Genomic DNA, 21,595 nt, shown 5'->3' with positions numbered 1-21,595 from the left:
TAGTTGATAATCAGACCAAACCTCCTTAAAACAGATAAACCCAAAATCTTACATTTGACAAATAATAATCCACACAATGAAATAAATATTGTAGAAATAGTTCTCACCCTCCCTACTTTTCATTAAAGGTATATCTGACAAAATTTTAGTTGTACAATCACCATGTCTACTTTTGTAATTCACTCATTTTCCCCTACCCCTTCCTCTTTTATCTTTAGTCTTAAAAACCCATTAAGTTAGAAGTGGCAGCATTAGAAGCCCTGTACCTGGAATGCCCTAAGAATAACTGTCAGATAAATGTGATAGTCTCACATTGTGATTACATCATTACCCTCTGTGCAGCACTAAAATCTATTCCAACAGAAGAGAATATATGTAGCTCAGAGTTGAACTGTGGAGTCCTTGGTGCTCTCTGAGCTCAGTTTGCCTGCAGATGTTTCATTACCCAACTAGGCAACATCATCAGTGCAAGTGAGTGTGGGGTTTGGTCCCTGCTTATATACAGTAGCTTGACCTGCCAGTGTTGGTGGGGGTGTGGTTTTCTCCTTGGTAGTTCCTTGATTAGGGTATTGTTTTCTGCTTGATTGTTTGTCTGGTGTTAATCCCTGCTTATCTGGGTGTAGCCTGCTGGAGGGGATGTATTCTGGCCTTTTTGTTTCTTTCTTAGCTTTTTTATTGTCTCTTTTGAATGGTATATAAATATGGTTTATCTCTATGTGTCTGTTGATGGCTGATTTGTCTGAATGCCAAGCTTCCAGGAATTCTCTAGTGTTTTTGGATTTAGCTTGGTCTCGGATATCCAGTTTCCCTGTTGAAACTACGGTTGAGTCTGTCCATGTATTGTAAGATTAAGGAGTTTTCATTGTGTCTTCTGACTGCTAGTTGGTGTTCGTGGATGTGCTCTGCTAGTCTTCTGCCTGTCTGTCCTACATAGTGGCTGTTACAGTCCTTACACTGTATGTTGTAGATAACTCCTCTTTTTTCTTCTTGGGCTACTGGGTCTTTTGGTTTGCTTAAGATATTCCGAAGGGCTTTGGTTGATTTGTGTGCTACGGTGATGCTGTGTGGTTGTAACAGTCTGTTGGTTGTTTCTGAGATGTTTTTGATGTATGGCAGTGTTAATCTTTTTCACAGCTTGTGTTGGTTGTGCTGTAGTGGGTTGAGTGGTCAGGCACTTTTTGATAAAGTTGCGTGGGTATCCATTTTGCTGGAAGATGCTGTATAGGTGATCTGTTTCCTTTTTCTGGTGTTCTGGGTTGCTGCAGTGCATTTGTACCCATCTGAATAATGTTCTTACACAGCTACTCTTGTGGGAGGTTGGGTAGTTACTTTAGTAATGGAGCACTTGGTTACTGTGGGTCACTTTTTGATAGACGTGTGTTTCGATTTTTCTGCTGTTTCCTATGCTGATGAGGATATCCAGGAAGGGTAGTGTGTTGTTTTCTTCTTCCCTTGTGAATTTATTCCTTTGAAGAAGTTGTTGATGGTTTCATGTACCTTCTCTAGTTGTTCCTTTTTTATTATGACGGCAGTGTCATCTACATACCGGGTCCATATTTTTGGTTGTATGTGTGGGAGTGCTCCAGTTTCTAGATGCTGCATTATGGTCTCTGCTATGAGTCCTGAGAGGGTGATGGGTGTACCTCTGATCTGTTGGTATATTTGTCCATCAAATTGAATGTAGGTAGCGAGGCAGAGGTTGATGAGTTCCATGATTCTGAGCATTTCTATCTTAGTGTATTTGGCTAGGTAGTGAGGCAGAGGTCATCAACAGACACATAGAGATAAACCACATTTCCCACCATTCAAAATCAAAAAGCTAAGAGAGAAACAAAAAGACAAGAACACATCCTCTCCAGCAGCCAACATCCAGATAAGCAGGGATTAACATCAGGCAAACTACCACTAGAGTTGGTACCACTTAGACTAGGGACTCCAAGGTGCCTTCCAACTGTATGATTCTGTGATTCTATGAATAAACTTCTAAACATTTCATGATTAGTGGCATATATATTTTTCTTCTTACTGGATGCTGATTTAGAAGGGAAATGACTCCTTCGAAAACGCCCCCCCCCAACTTGCTTGTGGAAGATTGGGCAATAGCTTGGTTTAAAATTAATTCTCTAGGAGCTGAAGGAGAGCCTGCTTGGCCAACTGTCTGGGGGAATCAGTTCTTGAACTCTGGACCAGCTTCTGTGTTATAGCAGGGGCTAGATTTGTGAGGAAATAAAAGTGGATACAGAGAAATACAACAGTAAAACAAAGCTTAATGGGGTGGTAAAGTTAAACTCATGAATTATTTACACTCTAGGAATTTTTAGAGTGTCTACAAGTAAAGCTGCACAGTTTTGGCTAAAATAGCAATGTTCATTCAGGTACTCTTCTTCATACTTTGTTGCAGATCTCTGCTTGAAATTATTAAACAGCTGTATTTTTCCCCAGGCTCATGTGGCAAAAGCCACTCAGTCTTGGGAAAATATGCATTTGGCTTAAAGTGTTTCTGAGAAGTGCTATGTGTGTGTTCACAATTGTTCCATATCACATACTGCCTTTTTAAATTTAACAAGAACTAAAATCTTGGGAGGAATAGATGAATGGAATCTGCACCTGAGGAAAAATTCAGACACGCAAAAGGAGGAGGATGAAAAACAAAGAAGCCACCAGTGCTGAAGTGGATACCAGCTACCAGAGATGAGAACTGCCATGCAGCAGGACATAGGGGAACAATCCATCAAAATCTGACAAGGTCTGGAATGACAGCTACCAGATAAGTACTGCCATGCAGCAGGTCATGTAACAGTCAAAGAAAAGCTAAGGTGGCACAGAAAGGAATATATGATCTTCACCACTGGCAAAGGATAAAAGGATAAGCTGTAGAGGTCTCTGTTGGAAGACCCCCAATTTATGCACACAACTGTCATCTGTGGAGCATTCCTGTCTTCCCCAACACCCATGCATGACCTGATCAGTTCTGGATCGGGCAAGTAAAGATGAGTGTGTGTGATGCTTAAGCAGTTGTAATGAATAAAGCCTAGCTAAGATTCTGTGTTCCCTTGAGCATTCCATTATTGAACTTCTGTTTCTTTGCTGAAAGTAGGTGACTGTATCCACTAATAATGCCCCATCCCCAGCTGGCCAAGACTATGTGCCACAAAGCTGCAGTCACTCCTGTCTAGCCCCTGGTAGGTTAGGTTGATTGCAAGGGAGGTGGCCTACTCGTGTGCCAGAGGGGAGTTTGAAACAGGAAAAGAATGAACCATAAATGAACTATAAATGGAGGAGTTTATAAAAGTATCTGCACCACAGCAGAGATCTAGACATTTTGCTACATGATTAGCAATTATTCTTTACCAGTCCTAATTAAAGTTTAACATATGGCTTCACATAGCCATTTGAGTGGAAGTTTGTCTTGTTCTGTGCTTGGCTGCCATTTTATCTTTCAGGTTTTAGCTTTTGTATTTATATATTGGTTGTTTGTAGTTAGGTGAAGTTGGTGATTGTGTGTTTATGTTGTATGCTGCCAAGAGTCATACTGTCTGAGTTGGGTGGCCTTACAGATCTTTAAACAAACAAACAAACAAATAGTAGCATTGAATAGTTGCCCACTGGTAACTCTTAATGAAATGTAACAAATGTTTGATGACTATTAAAACAATAAGAAGGTAAATCTCTCAAGCTTAACACTTACAAGATAATGCATTTCACCCACAGAATCATAGGATTCCATCATAGTGTAGCTGTTTTATTTGTCAAGTTCATGTGTTTTGTTTGACTGCAAAAGTGATGGATTAGGGAAAAAAGTGATTGAAGTTGCTTCTGAACTGGCTATTTTCCTTGTACTATGGCAATACTATTTCTATTTAATAATTACAGAATTAAGTTAAGAAAGCAAGATAGACTATTTTGGAAACAATTTTTCCCTGTTCAGAACTGCAGTTAAAATAAATGTTGGAAGCCATTTGATTATGTAATCATTACATAAGGATAGGGTGCAGAAAGTTTATTTCAATCCTTTGCCACTCAGAAATACAAGTCACTGGGCAGCCTAGGGATTCAAAGCAGATCTGTTTTAATGTGAGTGCAGAGACTCTCCAGTCTGCTTCCAGTTACATCACCATTTACATAGAAAATGAAAATGAGTTGGGATATTTCTCATTTTCCATGAACAGCTAGTCGACTAGAGTAGAAGATTAACAAAAGTTGGTATAGCCCACATAGAGAAGCCCTTCATTTATTTAATTCCAAAGTAATGAGAGAAAGTGAAATAAAATGGTCCAATTCATAATTTACTTTTCCTGACCAGCTATAATGAATTTTAGATAGAAGTAGTGCTGTTCTTTTAACTAATGGTAGAAAAATCCAGAACATCAATTAATAAAGCCCTCAGGAAAGTCTTCCTATTGAATTAAATAACATGGCTAACAGCACCTGTCTTGGGTTAGTTTTAAAATGGAAAATAGAGGATATAGGAAACCTATTAGCATAAATATCTACTTTTTAACAACCCTTTTCATCTTCAGCCATCATTAGCTGAATGAACTGCTGACAACATCAGGATAAATCCCTGAGTCTAAAGAAATTTCAATATTCCATTTTCTGATACCCTGTAAATATAAAAAAGAAAAATAAGAATCTTATCTTCATTTTATGGGAAGGACTTAAGCATGAAGATTCCTATTATGGAGTCCTTGGTGCTCTCTGAGCCTTGTTGTTTTCTTGCAGACGTTTCATTGCCAAACTAGGCAACATCTTCAGTGCAAAATGTCTGCAAGAAAACAACAAGGCTCAGAAAGCACCAAGGACTCCACAGTTCAGTCCTGAGCTACAAATATTCTCTTCAATTGATTCCTACTGAAATTGCAATAAAAACAGTAAGAAATTACAAAGAACCTTGCAGAAGAATCTGGCAAGGATTCTGATGCCCTGAAACATCCATAGTTATAGCCAAACAGATTTCTTGGGTCAAGCACATGTAGTAACTGCATAACTATGAAGAATAGCAGTTGTAGGTATTTTCTCACAGAGCAAGAAAGGTAAGTACCATTCTTAAACTTACTGTGCTGGCAGTGTATTCCATTAAATCCCACTGGACATTTGCAGACATAGCCTATGAATGTGTCTCCTCTGTAGGCTTCACTGATTTCACATGTTCCACCATTATGGCAGGGATTAGGGAGACATGGCCCTGAAAGAATTTTTAAAAAAGACAAATGAAGTATCTGAATGCAAAAAAAAAAAAAAATCTCATAAATCTATTTCACTCAAACACTAATAAGCTTTGACAGTAAATGTATCAATGTTCTATGCCACCTTTTTGTTGATTTTTTTCAACCATCACATTACGTTTGATAAAAAAAATGAATTTCATTTTTTTTTACCAAAGAATAGCATTTTCATAGGCAGAAAACAGGCCTCTGGCACTTATTTTAATTAAGAGGTGGTTGCGGAATTCCACCTATGTGACTTTTTTAGATCAAGAATAGGAACGGCCGGTTTGCCTCAAGGCTGGGACAGCTCTCAAATGCCCGGGTGAAATCCATTGAGAGCTTTAAAAGTTCTGTTCAGACTGTAATTTTTAATATAGTAGAACATTCCTACTGCTGAAAGGATTCACCTCATAATATATCAACCCCCAAAGCCTGCTTGAAACAGCAGGTTTTGATGGCTTTGCTTAATCTTGCAGTTGGATAAAGCTAAGATTCTGGATATAGCTCCAATTATATAGTATAAACATGCCCAATTGAATTAGATAAAGTAGAGAATAGCAAATCCATGGGCTTTTGGCTGGGTATGCTTCTGTTGTAGGTTTAGATAAAGCACTGTATACTAAAAAAATTATGCTACCTATGGCTTAACTGTAGGTTAGAGGCAACTATTCTAGTGTGTGAATTAAAAAAAAAAAAACTAATGGAAATTTTGAAATGAAGGCTGATGAAGGCTGGAAAAAGATGAGGAAGGACCTAAATTAGCATATGTTAACAGAAATATAGTTAAAGTAACCAACAGGCATAGGTAAGCTGTGGCCCTTTAGATGTTGCTGGATTATAACTCACAGCATGCACTGGAGTTTGATCAATGGCAGGAGATGCTGGGGGATATAATTTGGAACATCTAGAGTGCCACAGTTGACATATCTTGGTAATCAACAAAATGCCAAGCAGGGAAGAGATACTGATATATTCTGGAATACAACTAAATCAGTGTTTTTCAAACTTGGCAACTTTAAGATGTGTGGACTTCAACTCCCAGAATTCCCTAGACATCATGCTGGCTGGGGAATTCTGGGAGTTGAAGTCCACACATCTTAAAGTTGCTAAGTTTGAAAAACACTGAACCAAATGGATCTTAGCCCTTCTCAAGAGTTATTTGAAGAAGAGCTAAGCAACTCCTTCCCTTTTCCAGTAAGTGAATAATGTAAGTGAAGAGATCACTACATTTAAAGCATGATTGTCCGCATTGACGAGCCTCACTCTATGCAGGGTTGTTCCCTCTTGAATACAAAAAAGAATGACACCATCCCAGGCCAAAGGTTTGAAACAAGAGGTGGGAGAATCCACACTGAAGTAGTGGATAACAGAGCGAGAACATCAAAAAGTGTTATGTGCTTCCTCTGGACCATAACACTATATTAAGCAGGCCACTTCATTCTAGGCTTATCTTACTTGTGTGATTGTGCATGGGCATAAAGCAACAATAATGCATTAATCAAATTCTCTGTATTCTGCAAATTTCAAAGCAATTTTGTAATTAAAGTTCTACTTTTTTTTAAAAAAATGAGATTTAAAAGAAAGCTATGATCAGTATAAATTTCAAAGGGATGAACACAAACAATTGTACTACATTTTTTTCTATTTTGTGCATAATTCAACATAGAATTGGTAACTAACTGACGCATCGGTACCACCTGGCAATTTGTAGTTAAGCATATTTCCCACTCCATAATATGAAGCATAAGTAGTAAAAGGCAGCACAGAGTTTGGCCTCTGCAACTTCTTTATTTTCTGAAATGCATCTACATGCTGTTGAGAAAAATTCTAAGGAATTCCATTTCTTCGTGTGCAACAAAATAAGCAGGCATTCCTTCCTTGTGTAAAGGAAAAAAACTTTGAATTTAAGCAGCTCCAGGAGGTCCTGAAGCTTTTACTTTGCTGTCGGAATCACTACAACATGGTTGTACTGCATTTTATTTTACATACAGTACATCACACGAATCATGCTGTTCTGTTTAGGGTAAGCAATATTATAAAAAGAGCAGAAAAGGAGGAAGGAATAGTAAGGAAAGAAATTAAGGCATGAAGGAAGGAAAATAGAAAATGTAGATAAATCAGATCTACACAGATAACATTCACTGCACCTCTTCAAAAGTTTCCATCCTAGAAAACCATCCTTGCTTTTAGCTTATCCATACACTAATTCATCTACTGCCTTTTGTTTTTTGAACTTTTTAACTCTCCCATTTTGAGAAACTTATCAACTCTAGCCAACCATGACTTTCTCAATCTTCTCTTTCCTCTCAACCATACCTTTATATATATTCATTTGCAATTCAGTCCTAATTTATTATATATTGTATTATATTTGCCCATTATATTATATTTTATATTTATATTTATACTTTTATGTAAGAGATACTGTTTTTATTGTATTTTAATGTGCATTTAGTTTTAGTCTTATTGTAAACGGCCAGAGTCCCTCTTTTGAGGGAGATGGGCAGTAATGAAATTTGAAATATAAATAAATAAAAATAAAATAAAATTTCTTCTCTTCATATGACCAAACAGCTTCAGTGAACTTTGCTTGTCTCCTCAATCCACAAAACAGGCAGAAGGATGCTCTTATATGTAGATATTTTTGCTCTCCAGACAAACATGCATTCCTTGCAACAAATCGCCTTTCTATCAGCATTTGCATCTTAAAACATTTTCTTCCGTTTTACCATCTTCAGTAAACGTTCTATAAACACACCCAAATTCTTCTACTTGCTGTAGTTTGAAAATATATATATATAACTTAATGTAATTCTCTGCACTTTCTCTGCCAAACAGTTACCTTGGTATTTGATTGATTTTCAGATCTGTATTCCTTTATCCAATACTTGCTATAAATTATTCAGTTGGTCAGCCAATAAGGCAACATTTTTTGCATACAAAAGAATATGTTCATTCATATCTCCAACCAACATACCTATAATGGGCATTACATATGTATTTATTTATAAATACATTTAATAGCCAAGGGAACATTGCACAACTTTGCCTTAATTTCAGGTCCATGTTGAACCATTCACTGGGCATTTACTCTCAGGCATGCTTTTCTTTCACCATCTATTGTTCTTACTGCTTTTATTATATTCAGAAACCACCCATGAATCCCATGTTCATGAAAAACATTCCATAATTTAATCCTATTCACTTTATCATATACTTCTTTTACATCAAAATGTGTTCATGCCTAAGGGAGGATTAGAACTCGCAGCCTCGCGGTTTCTAGCTCAGCACCTTAATCACTACACCAAATTGGTGTTAAATATTTTTAACATTTCCCCGGTTATACTATGCATCTACTGTCATGCATTTTTCAATATTCTTACAGCATTAATGACTTCCTTTTCATCTTTTTCCCCCCGGGATACTAACATTTACGATCTTTGTTTCAATTTCACTCTTCGACATATCACTATCATTCCCACACACATCTCTAAAATCCTCCTTTATTCCCTTACTGCAGTTTCATCTGACATCATTTCATCTTTTTTATTTTAAATTCTATTCCCTCTACTGAAAGTTTCTTGTTTAGTCATTTTCACCCAGTTCCAAAACCATTTCTAATTTCTATCAATCAAAAGTGCCTTTTTATTAAGTCACTCAGCCTTTCATCATAAACAGTCAAATAATTTATTTTTATTCATTCCTTTTCCATGTGTACATATAAAGTCTTATGCTTAAACCACATATTTGAAAGAAAGAAACTTTCTCCTAAGCAGATGCTTACCAAACCTCACAGGGTTGCTGATGTGGGGAAAATAGGAAGAGGAAGGAGTATTAAGTATATTCACTGCCTTGAATTATTTATAAAAATAATAAAGGTGGGATAATAAATAAATAAATTTAAAAAAATACAGGGATCATTATTGTCAGTTATTCCTGAGTTCTCTGAATGGCTTGAAAAAAAATGTGTGTGTGTGTGTGTATACATACACACACACATACACACACACATGTACATATACATACACATACAAATACACACACATATGTATACATACATACATACAGAATATACAGTATATACATACATACACACACACATATATGTACACATACATGTACATACATACAGTATATACAGTATATACCTACCTACATACATACATATTTGTACTCTCTCATCTTGTTCCAATCCAGCCATTCACATTAACATCCAGCAGTGGGCTGGAGCTGGCTCACAATGGCTCACAAGAGCCGATTGAATTTTCTGGAATTTTGCAAGCTGGTTGTAGCAGAGAGGAACCTTGAAACCTGGTGTGCCAATCAGCTGTTCCATAGCTAGCAGTGCAGCACAATGGCAACAATAGAGCAGACAAAGCTGGTTCTAAACATCTAGCAGCACACCACTGCCAACACTTAAATTTTCCTCTGGATTGCATTTATTCAAAATGTTATAAAATTATTCCCCAAACTCATCCCTGCTTTCTCAGTTACCCATGGTTTGCTACTTTCATATGGACCATCAACAAGCTAGATGACACCATTTCATAGTTTCTGATATACATGCACATTTTAGTTCTTTCAGTCATAATTATACCTACACCTTCTCTCCCCTGAATGGATCAACTTAGCATCATTCAAGTCTATCATATCTTTTCCTTTCTTAGTTTTACAGAAACAGAATATATCCATTTTTCCTTTCTTTTCATCTGTTAATTTGTGCTCTTTATCATTTATTCCCTTTTCATTCCATTCTGTTGTAATGACTGTGTTACTCAATTTACCATTAAGTTCGATTCATACATGATTTTAGTAGAAATCTCTTTAAGGGAAAGTAGCACACAGAACAGTGAAAAAGTTGCAAATGAAAGTTGCCATGTTTTCCCCAAGTTAAACGACCCAATGAGTACAAGCCCCCTCCCTCTTTTAGGCACTCATCCCCCCTCTTTGTGCCAGTCAGCTCAACTCCCCACAGATGTCTCCAACGGCTTGATAGCTTGACCTTGGATACCAGAGATAGTCCAAACAAGATATTTTCACACTCCTGGCATGTTCCCCCTCCCAACTCTACTGACTTGCAAGTCCCAACACATGTCAAGTCCATTCATGCATGTGAGTCCAATCAGATGGGAACATTTGATCGGGGAGCATGAAATCTGTAGTGGTGAGTCTTGGCACATTTTGACCAGTGAGTCACAAATATAATGGAAGCCAAATTTTATCACAGCATCCTCATGCTATTCTATGCAAGCTAGAATCTCTAATCATTTGATTCCCTTTCAAAGCATCATACTATTGCTTGACTTCCATCAACTATGAGGGGCAGACAGTGTACAGATATATATTTAGGATATTTTATTTTAGGTGAGATTGGTATCAGAAGCATGTAAGCAATAAAGGAAGAAAATGGAAGTTTGGCTTAAGCAGAAAACATATTACAATTACTTCACTTCTTTTTGATGGCACCTGTGATAGCTCCAGGCTTTTTCTTCATGTACAAATAAACTGTGGATGGATGCCCATTTTCTATAAACATTATTTTTATATAAGATGCCATTATCTTTGCTCAGTTTTAACCATTGGCTTGCACAAACTATGACCAACATTTCTTAATGATAGATCATAATTTTACCTGTAATATTTTGCCTTTAACAATCTGGCAATAAATAGCATTAGAATTTTAAAACATGATGCATGCTTGAAAATATATGAAAGGAGCTCTCAATAACTGCCATTAAGTTCTCTGTATAAAAGAATTCAGCCTCATTCTCTGTAAAGCAATGTGTTGTTTTTTTAAAAAAGTTTATTTAAAATCTTTATTAGCATCATGTTTCTGAAGTTCAACACTGTATGTTTTTACAGATGGCATAGCCAAAGCTAGTAGATATTTTTCCCAACTAGGTATGTGCAAAACTTAATTCTAGGTATGTAACATTCTGAGAACTCTGGCACATTCTATTTGTCATCAGGACTACACCAATCCATCCATGGATAGTCTGTCAAGCTTCCAGATTTTTGTGGAAACAAAAGAAAGTGCATTTTAGGGAAAATGCAATCTTTTTGAAGTAGGAATTGTAAAAGGCAAATTACTTTAGAAATGTGTATATCCTGAAAATTTTGTTGAGAGAGGCAATAAAAATGTGCCAACTTTTTAAAAACCATGCAGTACCATGAAAAACCAAATGAAATCAAACTTGACAGATTTGTCTACTCTTTAGATTTCAGCCTCTTTTTTATTAAAACATAACAAATGATAAGTTCCATCAAGAAAGTCCTATTCAGTTTTCTTCTTCGGAGGCCCAAGGCTTGCTTGCAAATAAATTAACATTACCAATAGTTATACTCTATGAGATCCAGCTTTTCCTTTTCATGAAATTCTTGTTTTAATAGGATAATCTGAAAATGTTTTGTAGCAAGTGTTGCCTATGCTCTGTAGATTCTTAGATGCCTGACAGACTGATCAGAGTGTCAGGCATCTCTTTTATCTCCCTTTTATCCTTGTAAGTGAAAAAAGTCATCTTAAATAGACTACTGTAGATATATACACCAGGAATGCACAACTAGGTCACACTTGGCTTTTAAGTAGCAAACCAGGACCACACTCCAAAAAGGAGACCAAGGACAAATTTTAATTCAAGATTAAAATTAATTAAGAAGAGTTATTAGGATAAGTCCTGTATATAGTCATATTCTGTCATATTAAAAATTACAATTTTGGTGGCAAATGTTGGAGATGGACCCAAGGCCTGATGTCTGCAAACAGATTAAGGGTCTTAGGGCAGGTACCCTAATATACATCATGGATTTTTTTCTTCTAATATAACACAATATCTTTCTGTAGGTTATGGTTCTCTTGATGTACTGTATGATAGCAGCTTTGACCAAGAATCATTAACTTCTGCATGATTATAGAAATGTAACATGTAGAGTTTGACCATCAGTGAACTTCTATTGTAGGAAACACTACACATAAATAAAGATGGCAAATATAGGAAACATGCCACCAATTTTTTAATGTGATTGATATTATCAATTAAGTACAGTGAAAGTTTGACAAGTATTCTTGTAGTTTTACTTTAAAGCACGCTGGGCTTCAGGTTCTTTTTTAAAAAAATCAATGATTTAGTAACACTTTTGTAGGTAATCTTTAAGTAGCTTCTAACACAAAGGGGAACAACAACCTTTGATCAATATTAATGAGCAACAGAATTCAACTGTATGCTTTCCAGGCATTTTAATCCACATTTATATAAGTAATGTCAACAAGATTAATTGCACCATAAAAGTAATAGATCTATACAGTCTGCAGCTCCTTTGAGTGCTGCTCTTAGTACATCTCCACTGATAATAGCTAGAGAATAATAAGTGCTAGGAGGCCTCAGATGTGCATGAAGCTGAAATTCAATTGAAATCCTATTCTGCACTGAAAGATACTAATAATACAATCATCAACATAAAAGGATAGTAGGCCTGAATTTTTGGAAGCTCTGAATGAAATATGTAAGGTTTTTAGGCAAATGAATCAAATGCCTCTTTTCTCTGTGGGGTACAGAAAGGTCTTCAAGGCAAGAACCGTGTTACTCCTCAGCTTTGGTGACAAATACAGTGAACTCAGTTTCCATAAACACGTGCACACCAGGGAATACCCAACTCTGAACTGAAGATTAAATATTTCCAAATGTGTCAGGTAGTATGGATTTAAAATACAGGTCTGTCAGATATAGTGCAAAAAGCTATTTTTTCCTCAGGTAAAATGTAAACACTGACAAAGGAAATAAATAATAGGAATCAACCAGAAACCCTACAGAGAAGGCTCCATGTTGCAGCTTGAGGTTTGATGAAATAAATCTCAGTCCATTAACAAGCAATAACCAAATGCACAGGCCTATCTTATAGTCTAGTTATCCATGGCACCATTCTTTCTTTTAAAATTCTCCATCTACTACTTCAGCATATAAACTCAAAGTAACTTAGAGCCAGTTTGGTCTAGTGGTTAAGGCGCTGGACTAGAAACCAGGAGACTGAGAGTTCTAGTCCTGCTTTAGGCATGAAAGCCAGCTGGGTGACCTTGGGCCAGTCACTTACTCTCAGCCCAACTCATCTCACAGGGTTGTTGTTGTGGGGAAAATAGGAGGAGGAAGGAGTATTAGGTATGTTCGCTGCCTTCAGTTATTTGTAAAAATAGTAAAGGCGGGATAAAAATTAATTAATTAAATAAGTAAACTTTTTACACACCATTACACCCATGGGCACTTCCTTAGCTGTTCTTATCATAAGGTTAAGTCTGCTCTGAAAAAAAGAAACAAATGTCTTTCTACCAGTGTACTGCTAGGGGTAAGCTAACAGCATTCAAAACCAGCAGGTTCATTTTTCTTTATATGTCCTTATATGCTATGATAGGTAGCTAATTCTTATGTTAAAAGGCCATGGGTAAAATAAAAGCACCCTGGAACTTGGAATTTGTGCATGTTTGCCACTCAAAAGGATTTAATTTGCTCATATAAGCATTTTCTGACAGGAATAGGGTGCATGTAAGGTGTAAGAAGGCTCTGAATGTTCACAGTGCAGCAATTGGCAATACAATAGACAACTCTTAACTGAGAATTTTTTTCAAAAACTTGAATGAACAAAAGCCTCTTTCATTCCATTGGACTTAACAGTCTTCTCCTCATCACCTAATCACAGAAGAGATTTGGAGGGGGAAGGGAATGTAGGAACTACGCATTCTAATCTTGACCTAGATTGAATAAGGATTTACATTATTCCTGAAATCAATTATTTAGCTAAATAGCAATATCATTACAGATAACAGCTTGTAGTAGATGAGATTGAATTTGCACAGTTGCTACCCAGTTGAGGCATGTCATTTTTCACTCAGTTATCAAGATTAGTAGCCAACAGAAAGTTCCATGAATTTCCCTTTTAAAACTGTCTAAATGACTAGCAATCATCATCACATCTGATGGTAGTGAATTCATCTAATTGAGCTATGTGTTGAGTGAAGATGTATTATAGGCTCACAATCTTCCCACATTCAGTTTCAATAAGTAACATTATAAAAGTTTGAGCAAAAACCTTTTATATATTCTAGCATGTCTCCCTTTACCTGCCTTCACTCAAATCTAAAAAGCCTCAGATGTCTTCCTTCATAGAGAAGCTACAATTTGAAGCTTCCCATGACAGTTTTGGTTACTACTTTTTCCACAGGAAATGGCTATTATGAAGCCTATTTACAAGTATGAGGTAAAGACCTGATTCCGTGCTCAAGCCTAGGGCCCCAGGGGTGTGAAGGAGCCTGTCTCCAGGTTAATGGCTGTTCGTGAATTTCCTGGCTGCTGTGAGTTTTAATTTTTGTATATGTACTGGTTTTTATTGGCTTTTAATAATGTTAGCCACCCAGGGCAATTTCTTTGAGATGGGTGGTCATATACATTGATTAAATAAATAAAATAAATTAATGATGCAGTGATTTCTGTTATGACAGTTCAGATTAGGATAAAATGGAAGAAAGCAGGTAGAATTTAGAAGAAAGTGTTAAGAGACACATACAAAACTCACCCTCCAATTTATCAGTTCTCCTTTCCAAATGTTTCCTTATTCCTGTATTAGGTTCAGAAATTAAGTAGAAGTGCAGAACCTCCGAGATTACCCTAAAAATGTTCTGTGTTATACCTATGACAAAACTAAGATTCCATGGCTTCTTTAAAGAGTTGCTTCTTTAAACCAGCACCATTAGAGTCACATGAACACCTAAAAAATTTGACCCACATTAATGATTAGCAGAGAGGTATTGCACTTGCACTGAAAGTAGGAAGCACTTCTTCTGAATCAGTTTTGAAGCATTCAGAGTTCTAGCATATACTTTCTAGGGTTCCTGTTTTATGGTCACTGAATGCTCACTAAAGAAATCAAACATATTTAAGATTATCACTGTGCTCAGTGACAGTCGGTGGACTGGTTTTATGTTATAGAAGTCCTGATTTTGACTGGTTAGGCTTCAATATGGTTCTAATAGCATTAAAAAAAAGTCCTGAGAGTATGTGTGGAAGAAGCTCCCTGAAAAATACAGAACAAGTCTTGCAGTGTGTTTCTGGATTTTCTAAAACTGTAAGTCTTAGAAATGGAAATCTGATTGGCATTATCTTCTGAATAAAAGGAAACCATAGTCATGTTAAAATATGCACACAATAATTTAAGTTGTTGTTGTGTTTTGTTAAATCTATCAACCATATTTTCTCCATAAGTTGATTGTGATGTACACAGCACTCTGGCTCTTTCTCTTCCTATCTTCCCCACAACTTTGAAATAGAAATTTTGACTGGCTTCAGTCCCCCACTAATTTTCCATAGGTGACAATAGATTTACATTTGGATCCCCTTGGTCCTAGTCCAACAATAAACAAGGGAAAAATCTGCTCAAAAAGGCAAAATCCTCCTGAAATACAGATCCATAAGAGAGATTTACATTTTTAGGAAGGGTTCTGCAAGTTTGGAAGCATTTAACCATATTGATAGTGAATTTCATAACATGAAAAATTCTGTGTCTCTGAATTTATCCTGCAATGTGAATTCTCATGGAATAGCTTTGTTGTTTAAAATAAAGGCAATATCAAATCGCTACAGAGGCTGTCCACCCTCTGCTATCAGCTTTCAATTAATCCTGGTTAGCCATGTTATCTGCTCAGTGACACAATAATGAGTCTGAATTACAGTACTATGACATAATTAATTTTCTTTAATGGACTTGTCTATGCAGAACTTCAAACTGATGCCATTTTCAGTAATAGATGATAAATCTGCAATCTTTTATTTGTTGTAAAAGATAGAACTCCTCCTCCTTCTCTACAACACTTAAATTGATAAAATTTGTACAAAATTTTAAAGAGTATGCTCCATGAAATCACATGTAAGAATGAACATATAACACCAATGGTTTTAAGAATCCAGTTTTCTATTAGTGTGCCACGTTTAAAGTACACATGAGAACATAACATCTATATTGTTATGCACATATTTTCATCTGCAAAAACAATCATATACACGTTATATGTGATTTATTCAAACATATACATTTGTGGATGAATTTATGTCTTTTTGTACTGAGTTTACCACAGTGTTTTTCACACTTGGCAACTTTAAGATGTGTTGGCTTCAACTCCCATGATGGCTGGGGAATTCTGGGAATTGAAGCACACACATCATAAAGTTGCCAAGTGTGAAAAACACTGGTTTACCAAATGTACAATTTGAAAAGGGCAACAATGTCATGGAAATAAAGCAACCTGTTCTCCCTTAATCAGAGGTTCCAATGCTGTCAATCCAGCATTTGGATACTGATTGGGAAGGAAGTTATCACATTGCTAGATTATTATTGACAGAGAGCACATTTCCTGTTTCATGCTTGAAGGATATTTTTTTTTATCCCGCCCTTATTATTTTTACAACTCAAAGCGGGGAACATACCTAATACTCCTTCCTCCTCCTATTTTCCCCACAACAACAACCCTGTGAGGTGGGTTGGGCTGAGAGAGAGTGACTGGCCCAAGGTCACCCAGCCAGCTTTCATGCCTAAGGTGGGGCTAGAACTCTCAGTCTTCTGGTTTCTAGCTTGGAGCCTGAACCACTAGACCAAACTGGCTCTAATGTTGCTCTAAGAGCCTCTTCCTACTCCCATCCTCCTCCTCCTTCAAATTTTGCCTGCTCTAATCCCAAATTTTGTGAGAATGCAGGTCGTGTAAAGGGTACTCCTGCCATATATCCTATCCTGTCCATGTCTCAGCAACACAATTATTGTGGGTAATATCCCTAAGCTATATTTGTCAGTACAGTAATTGCCAAACCAGTAGATCTACACATACAGCCACCCTGGCATAAACTCTGGTTGGTTAACCGGATGGTGCCAGTGAAGTCACACTGCTGTGGATGAATCACATCAAACAAAGAACTAATTGGACCCACAACACAAAATGATTCACAAACTAAGGGAGAGAGATGTTTAAAGAATAAGAGGATGGGGTTTATAATATTCATATAATATAAATACTGACAACAAAACTCAATATATTATGATCTTGAGTTTTTCCAACTTTTCATATTTTACATGTACCAGTCATGACTAAATTTTCGAAGCAGTGGATAGTCTGTCCTCTACTAAATTAACAGATTGGTACTTACAAAAGATAATCTTAATAGATCAACACAGCATTGCAACATTTCTTATATTCATTATAAAGAAATGACACCGACCCAGACTTGACTCTGTGTTGGTTAAATAGTTATCATGTTTTATGCATCCAATAAAGCATGTTGATTTCCATGATTGAAGTGTTCCCATCTGGCTAAGTCAAAAGCAAAGGTATATTTATAAAATGCTGCAACTGTTCTGGGCCTTTTTGATTTGAATGAACTGTGATCACAGAGAAATGGAAAACAGCATAGAAATGATCAGCCCATGATTTTGCATTTCAGGTAAAGAACTGGGGAAGTATTTACTGATGACAAGCTGTTTAAAGCTCATGGTCATGCTTTGTCACTTTATAACTGAAAAAACAGAGCTTGATAAAGACTTTATTGTTAGTCTCACTTTTACTGAAAATGGCAGATTAAATTCACTGTTAAGCATGATCTTTGCAATGGTTTCCAACTGCTACTCTATATAATTTGACTTCAAGAGGTATTAGGTATTGAATGGTGTTATATGACAGTGCATGTGGTTTAACCACTGTTTAATTATTTCTTCCCAATACCTAGTTATTTCTTTCCTACCAGTTATCCTTTTTCTTCTCAAGTTTTTCCCTTTATTGTTTCTATAGTAGCTTCTGAAACTAAATATGGCTTGATTGATACAGTCTGCTATGATGTGACTTGTTTCAGTCATGGTTTGTTGTACAATATAAAGCTTCACAAATGTTAAGCCATAACCATGGATTATAAACGACACTGTCAAGATTAACATATCACACTAAGGCAAAATCAAGCAAAGAACATCATAGGGTAAAACGTATGAACCTAGTCAAGTACTTTTTCTGAAATTCAAGATTTGAATCAAGGGAATTGTAATGCATAACCAATATTTCTTCTACTTTAGTTTATACTTGGGAAAAATGATTGAGACATGGTAAGTAGGCCACAACAATCACATGGCACTAAAATGCCTGTCTTTTTGCCATATTTTTTCTGACTTGGTTTCTATGCTGCTTCTGACTCCTATGAGCCTATGGTTCACAGCCAGATGTTTTCTACCCAGCAGAGGCCCTGTATTTAGTTTTTCATTTGAACCAAATTGCTTCCCATTTCCTCTGCAGCTGCTAAAAACCTCCTGATTGATCCTACATGGATCCTGCTGTACTCATTATAGGAATATGTGACTTTCTTTTCAATGGACTTTAAATCCTTTATAACTAAGTGATGAAGTTAGAACGGCTGAGAATTGTATATAAATTCACACATACTGTATCCATCACACTACTAAGCGACAGAATGAAGAAGAAACAATAACCCACAAAATTAAAGGCATAACTTCAAAAGAAAAGAAAACATAGCTAAAACTACCTTACACAATACCTTCACTTTATCTTGCTGTACCATTCCATTGTGGCAAATCATCCTTGCTTCCACTGTGCCCATATATAGCTTCATACACTAATTTCCCTATGTTCTTTAAACCCCTAATCCCACTCTGTTTAAGACTCTTATCACCTCCAACTTCATTCTTCCAGCAAATCTTCCCCTCCTAAACTGATTTTAAAGAGCCACCATCATTAAGTCTACCAGAACACAGTTGGATCTCATGTGCTTTGGTTTTCTTTTGGATTAATCTCACTGGATCCAGCCAACTGACATAACAGAGCACTTCTCCACAGTCCTGCCTTCCCCTTCTTCTCTCTTTTTAAATGCTGGCATATTTGAATGCCAGGTGGAGGACAAGTCAGAGTCTGTTGTGTCTTGGGTGGGTATGGTGGGGCTTTCCTTATCTGAGGAGGGTTTGTGGGGCCAATTCAAAATAAAGAATGTTGCCACTCCTCAAAATGGTTCAGAACTTTGAACTCTTCTTGGCTTTATTACATACTATGGTTGTTTCACCCCAGGCTATTTATTGTCATACAACCTCTTTGAAAACTCTCAGCAAAGCAAAGTGGTGGGAATAGATGCCCACTCAACCAAGAGGTTTTGTCACAATTTAAGACATCTCCACTTTTTATAGATACTGTCAGGGCAGTATTCTAACAGACTGGTTCTGATCGCTTCTCTGTCAAGTGTGGAACTCTGGTAGTCACAATTTATACAAGAATCCCTTGCTGTCAAATATAGTTGTGTACATTTTCATTTATAGTCAGCCAATTCCCCTGTTACTGACCAAAAGCATTTGCAACATTTTTACAAAGTTTCAGTTCTACATCCTGCTTGTATTGAATGATGGGCATTATGCTTTCATATTTATGACTATATTTTACTTTATTGCCCTGTCAGGAATAATTCTGATGATTATATTTCTAGGCGTCATTTCCAATCTTTTTATTATATCAAACAAGTGTTGACTGTAATGGATACTGTCTTCTTCTCTGAGGAACTACATTTGTCATCCCATTGGGCCCATGAAGGACAACTAGGCATTGTAAAAGGAAAATAGCTTCTTAGAGAGATGAACTGGCTCCCAGTGATGGATGAAGAAGTGGATACATGCATTAGATTGTATCATTCTGCACTGCTAGATTATATAGTGTCACCTCTTCAGATTACCCTTGACAGGAAGTCATTCTTACTTTTTGCACTTCCCCTTTGGGTTCTCACCATCTGGTTGTCATTGATGACTATTCTTATTTTCTAGTAATTCACTGCCTACCTCAGTACTTTATGCAAAATTACAGGGCTACTCCATGCTAACTTTGGATATATCTTCTGCAACAATTATTTTTGGACATTCTCTGAACAATACATTTGCCAGTAAAACAAAAGGATGGTGGTTTCTCCAAAATAGTAACACTGCACAAAAATAGCAGATGAAGTAGAATTCAGAACAGTGCAGAGAGCTGAACAACTCACTTTTATGAGCCAGGACTACGTACTAGTGAAAAACTTGCATGCACGAAGAAATCTTTTCCATTATATTTGCCACTGCCTTATTGTATCAGCCATGTTAAAGGTTAGTGATCATGAGGGATACCACAATGTCACTTTCTCATTTCAAATAACTTTGTAGAACTTCTAATAACAATGCTAAATTCCCAAACCACATGGATCAGATAGGACATCTGGTGAAGATTATAGACATTAGTATCAATATTGCATGAACCATAAGCATCCAAAAATTTGCAAGAATATGTAAGGACTTGATACTCCATTTCCAGCCTGGGCACTTTCAAACATATTATTGTATTCCTTAATGTATACAATTTAGTATATGATTAGAAAATCTAGGGAGATTTTTTTTTCTTTCTCTTCAGCATAAGGGGATGGATGTTGATTAGGTTTGTGAACAGTTTTTAACTGACAAAGTCTGAAATAATAACAGTGATAATAGCAGCAGCAATAATAACAACAAAAATTTATTCCTCCTATTTATCAATAACATCTGGATTTAAATAAATAAAATTTAAATTTAAAAAAAAAAATCACACCCTGAAATCTGTAGTTGTGGATCAACTGAGACTAAGCTATGTAAATATTTGAAGCTTCATATACTTCAGCAAAGGAGCGTTACGTTGTCATGGTGCTGGAGCTTGAGCACCTCAATGATGCCATGAGCTAAACCATGAAGGGCCACCCAAGACGGGAAGGTCATGACAGAGAGGTCAGACTAAATGTGATCCCTGGGGAAGGTAATGGCAACCCACCCCAGTATTCTTGCCGTGAAAACTAAATGGATCAGTACAACCAGAGATATGTCGGTATACCATCAGAAGATGAGACCCCCAGGTCGGAAGATGGTCAAAATACTACTGGGGAGGAACAGAGGATGAGTTCAACTAGCCCCAGACGTGATGACACAGCTAGCTCAAAGCCAAAAGGATGGCTAGCGGCCGACGGTGCTGATGGTGAACGGCGAATCCAATGTTCTAAGGATCAACACACCATTGGAACCTGGAATGTAAGATCTATGAGCCAGGGCAAATTGGATGTGGTTACTGGTGAGATGTCAAGATTAAAGATAGACATTCTGGGCATCAGTGAACTGAAATGGACTGGAATGGGCCACTTCACATCAAATGACCACCAGATCTACTACTGTGGACAAGAGCACCACAGAAGAAATGGAGTAGCCTTCATAATTAATAGTAAAGTGGCTAAAGCAGCACTTGGATACAATCCAAAAAATGATAGAATGATCTCAATTCGAATTCAGGGCAAGCCATCTAACATCACAGTGATCCAAATATACACCCCAACCAC

At 36.8% G+C, this 21,595-nt stretch overlaps 1 protein-coding gene across 1 annotated transcript in view; it reads right to left on the bottom strand.

The window, feature by feature from the left end:
- EDIL3 (EGF like repeats and discoidin domains 3) overlaps positions 1-21,595 on the bottom strand; it is a 263,167-nt gene that overhangs the window by 110,466 nt on the left and 131,106 nt on the right. The window contains exon 3 of the mRNA XM_063295452.1: positions 5,057-5,185. Coding sequence (XP_063151522.1) covers positions 5,057-5,185 — 129 coding nt within the window. The remainder of the gene's footprint in view (positions 1-5,056; positions 5,186-21,595) is intronic.

This window comes from Candoia aspera, chromosome 2 (genome assembly GCF_035149785.1).
Source record: "Candoia aspera isolate rCanAsp1 chromosome 2, rCanAsp1.hap2, whole genome shotgun sequence".
Lineage (NCBI taxonomy): Eukaryota > Metazoa > Chordata > Lepidosauria > Squamata > Boidae > Candoia > Candoia aspera.
The sequence above is the reverse complement of the archived record's forward strand: the minus strand, read 5'-3'. Positions and strand labels throughout refer to the sequence as shown.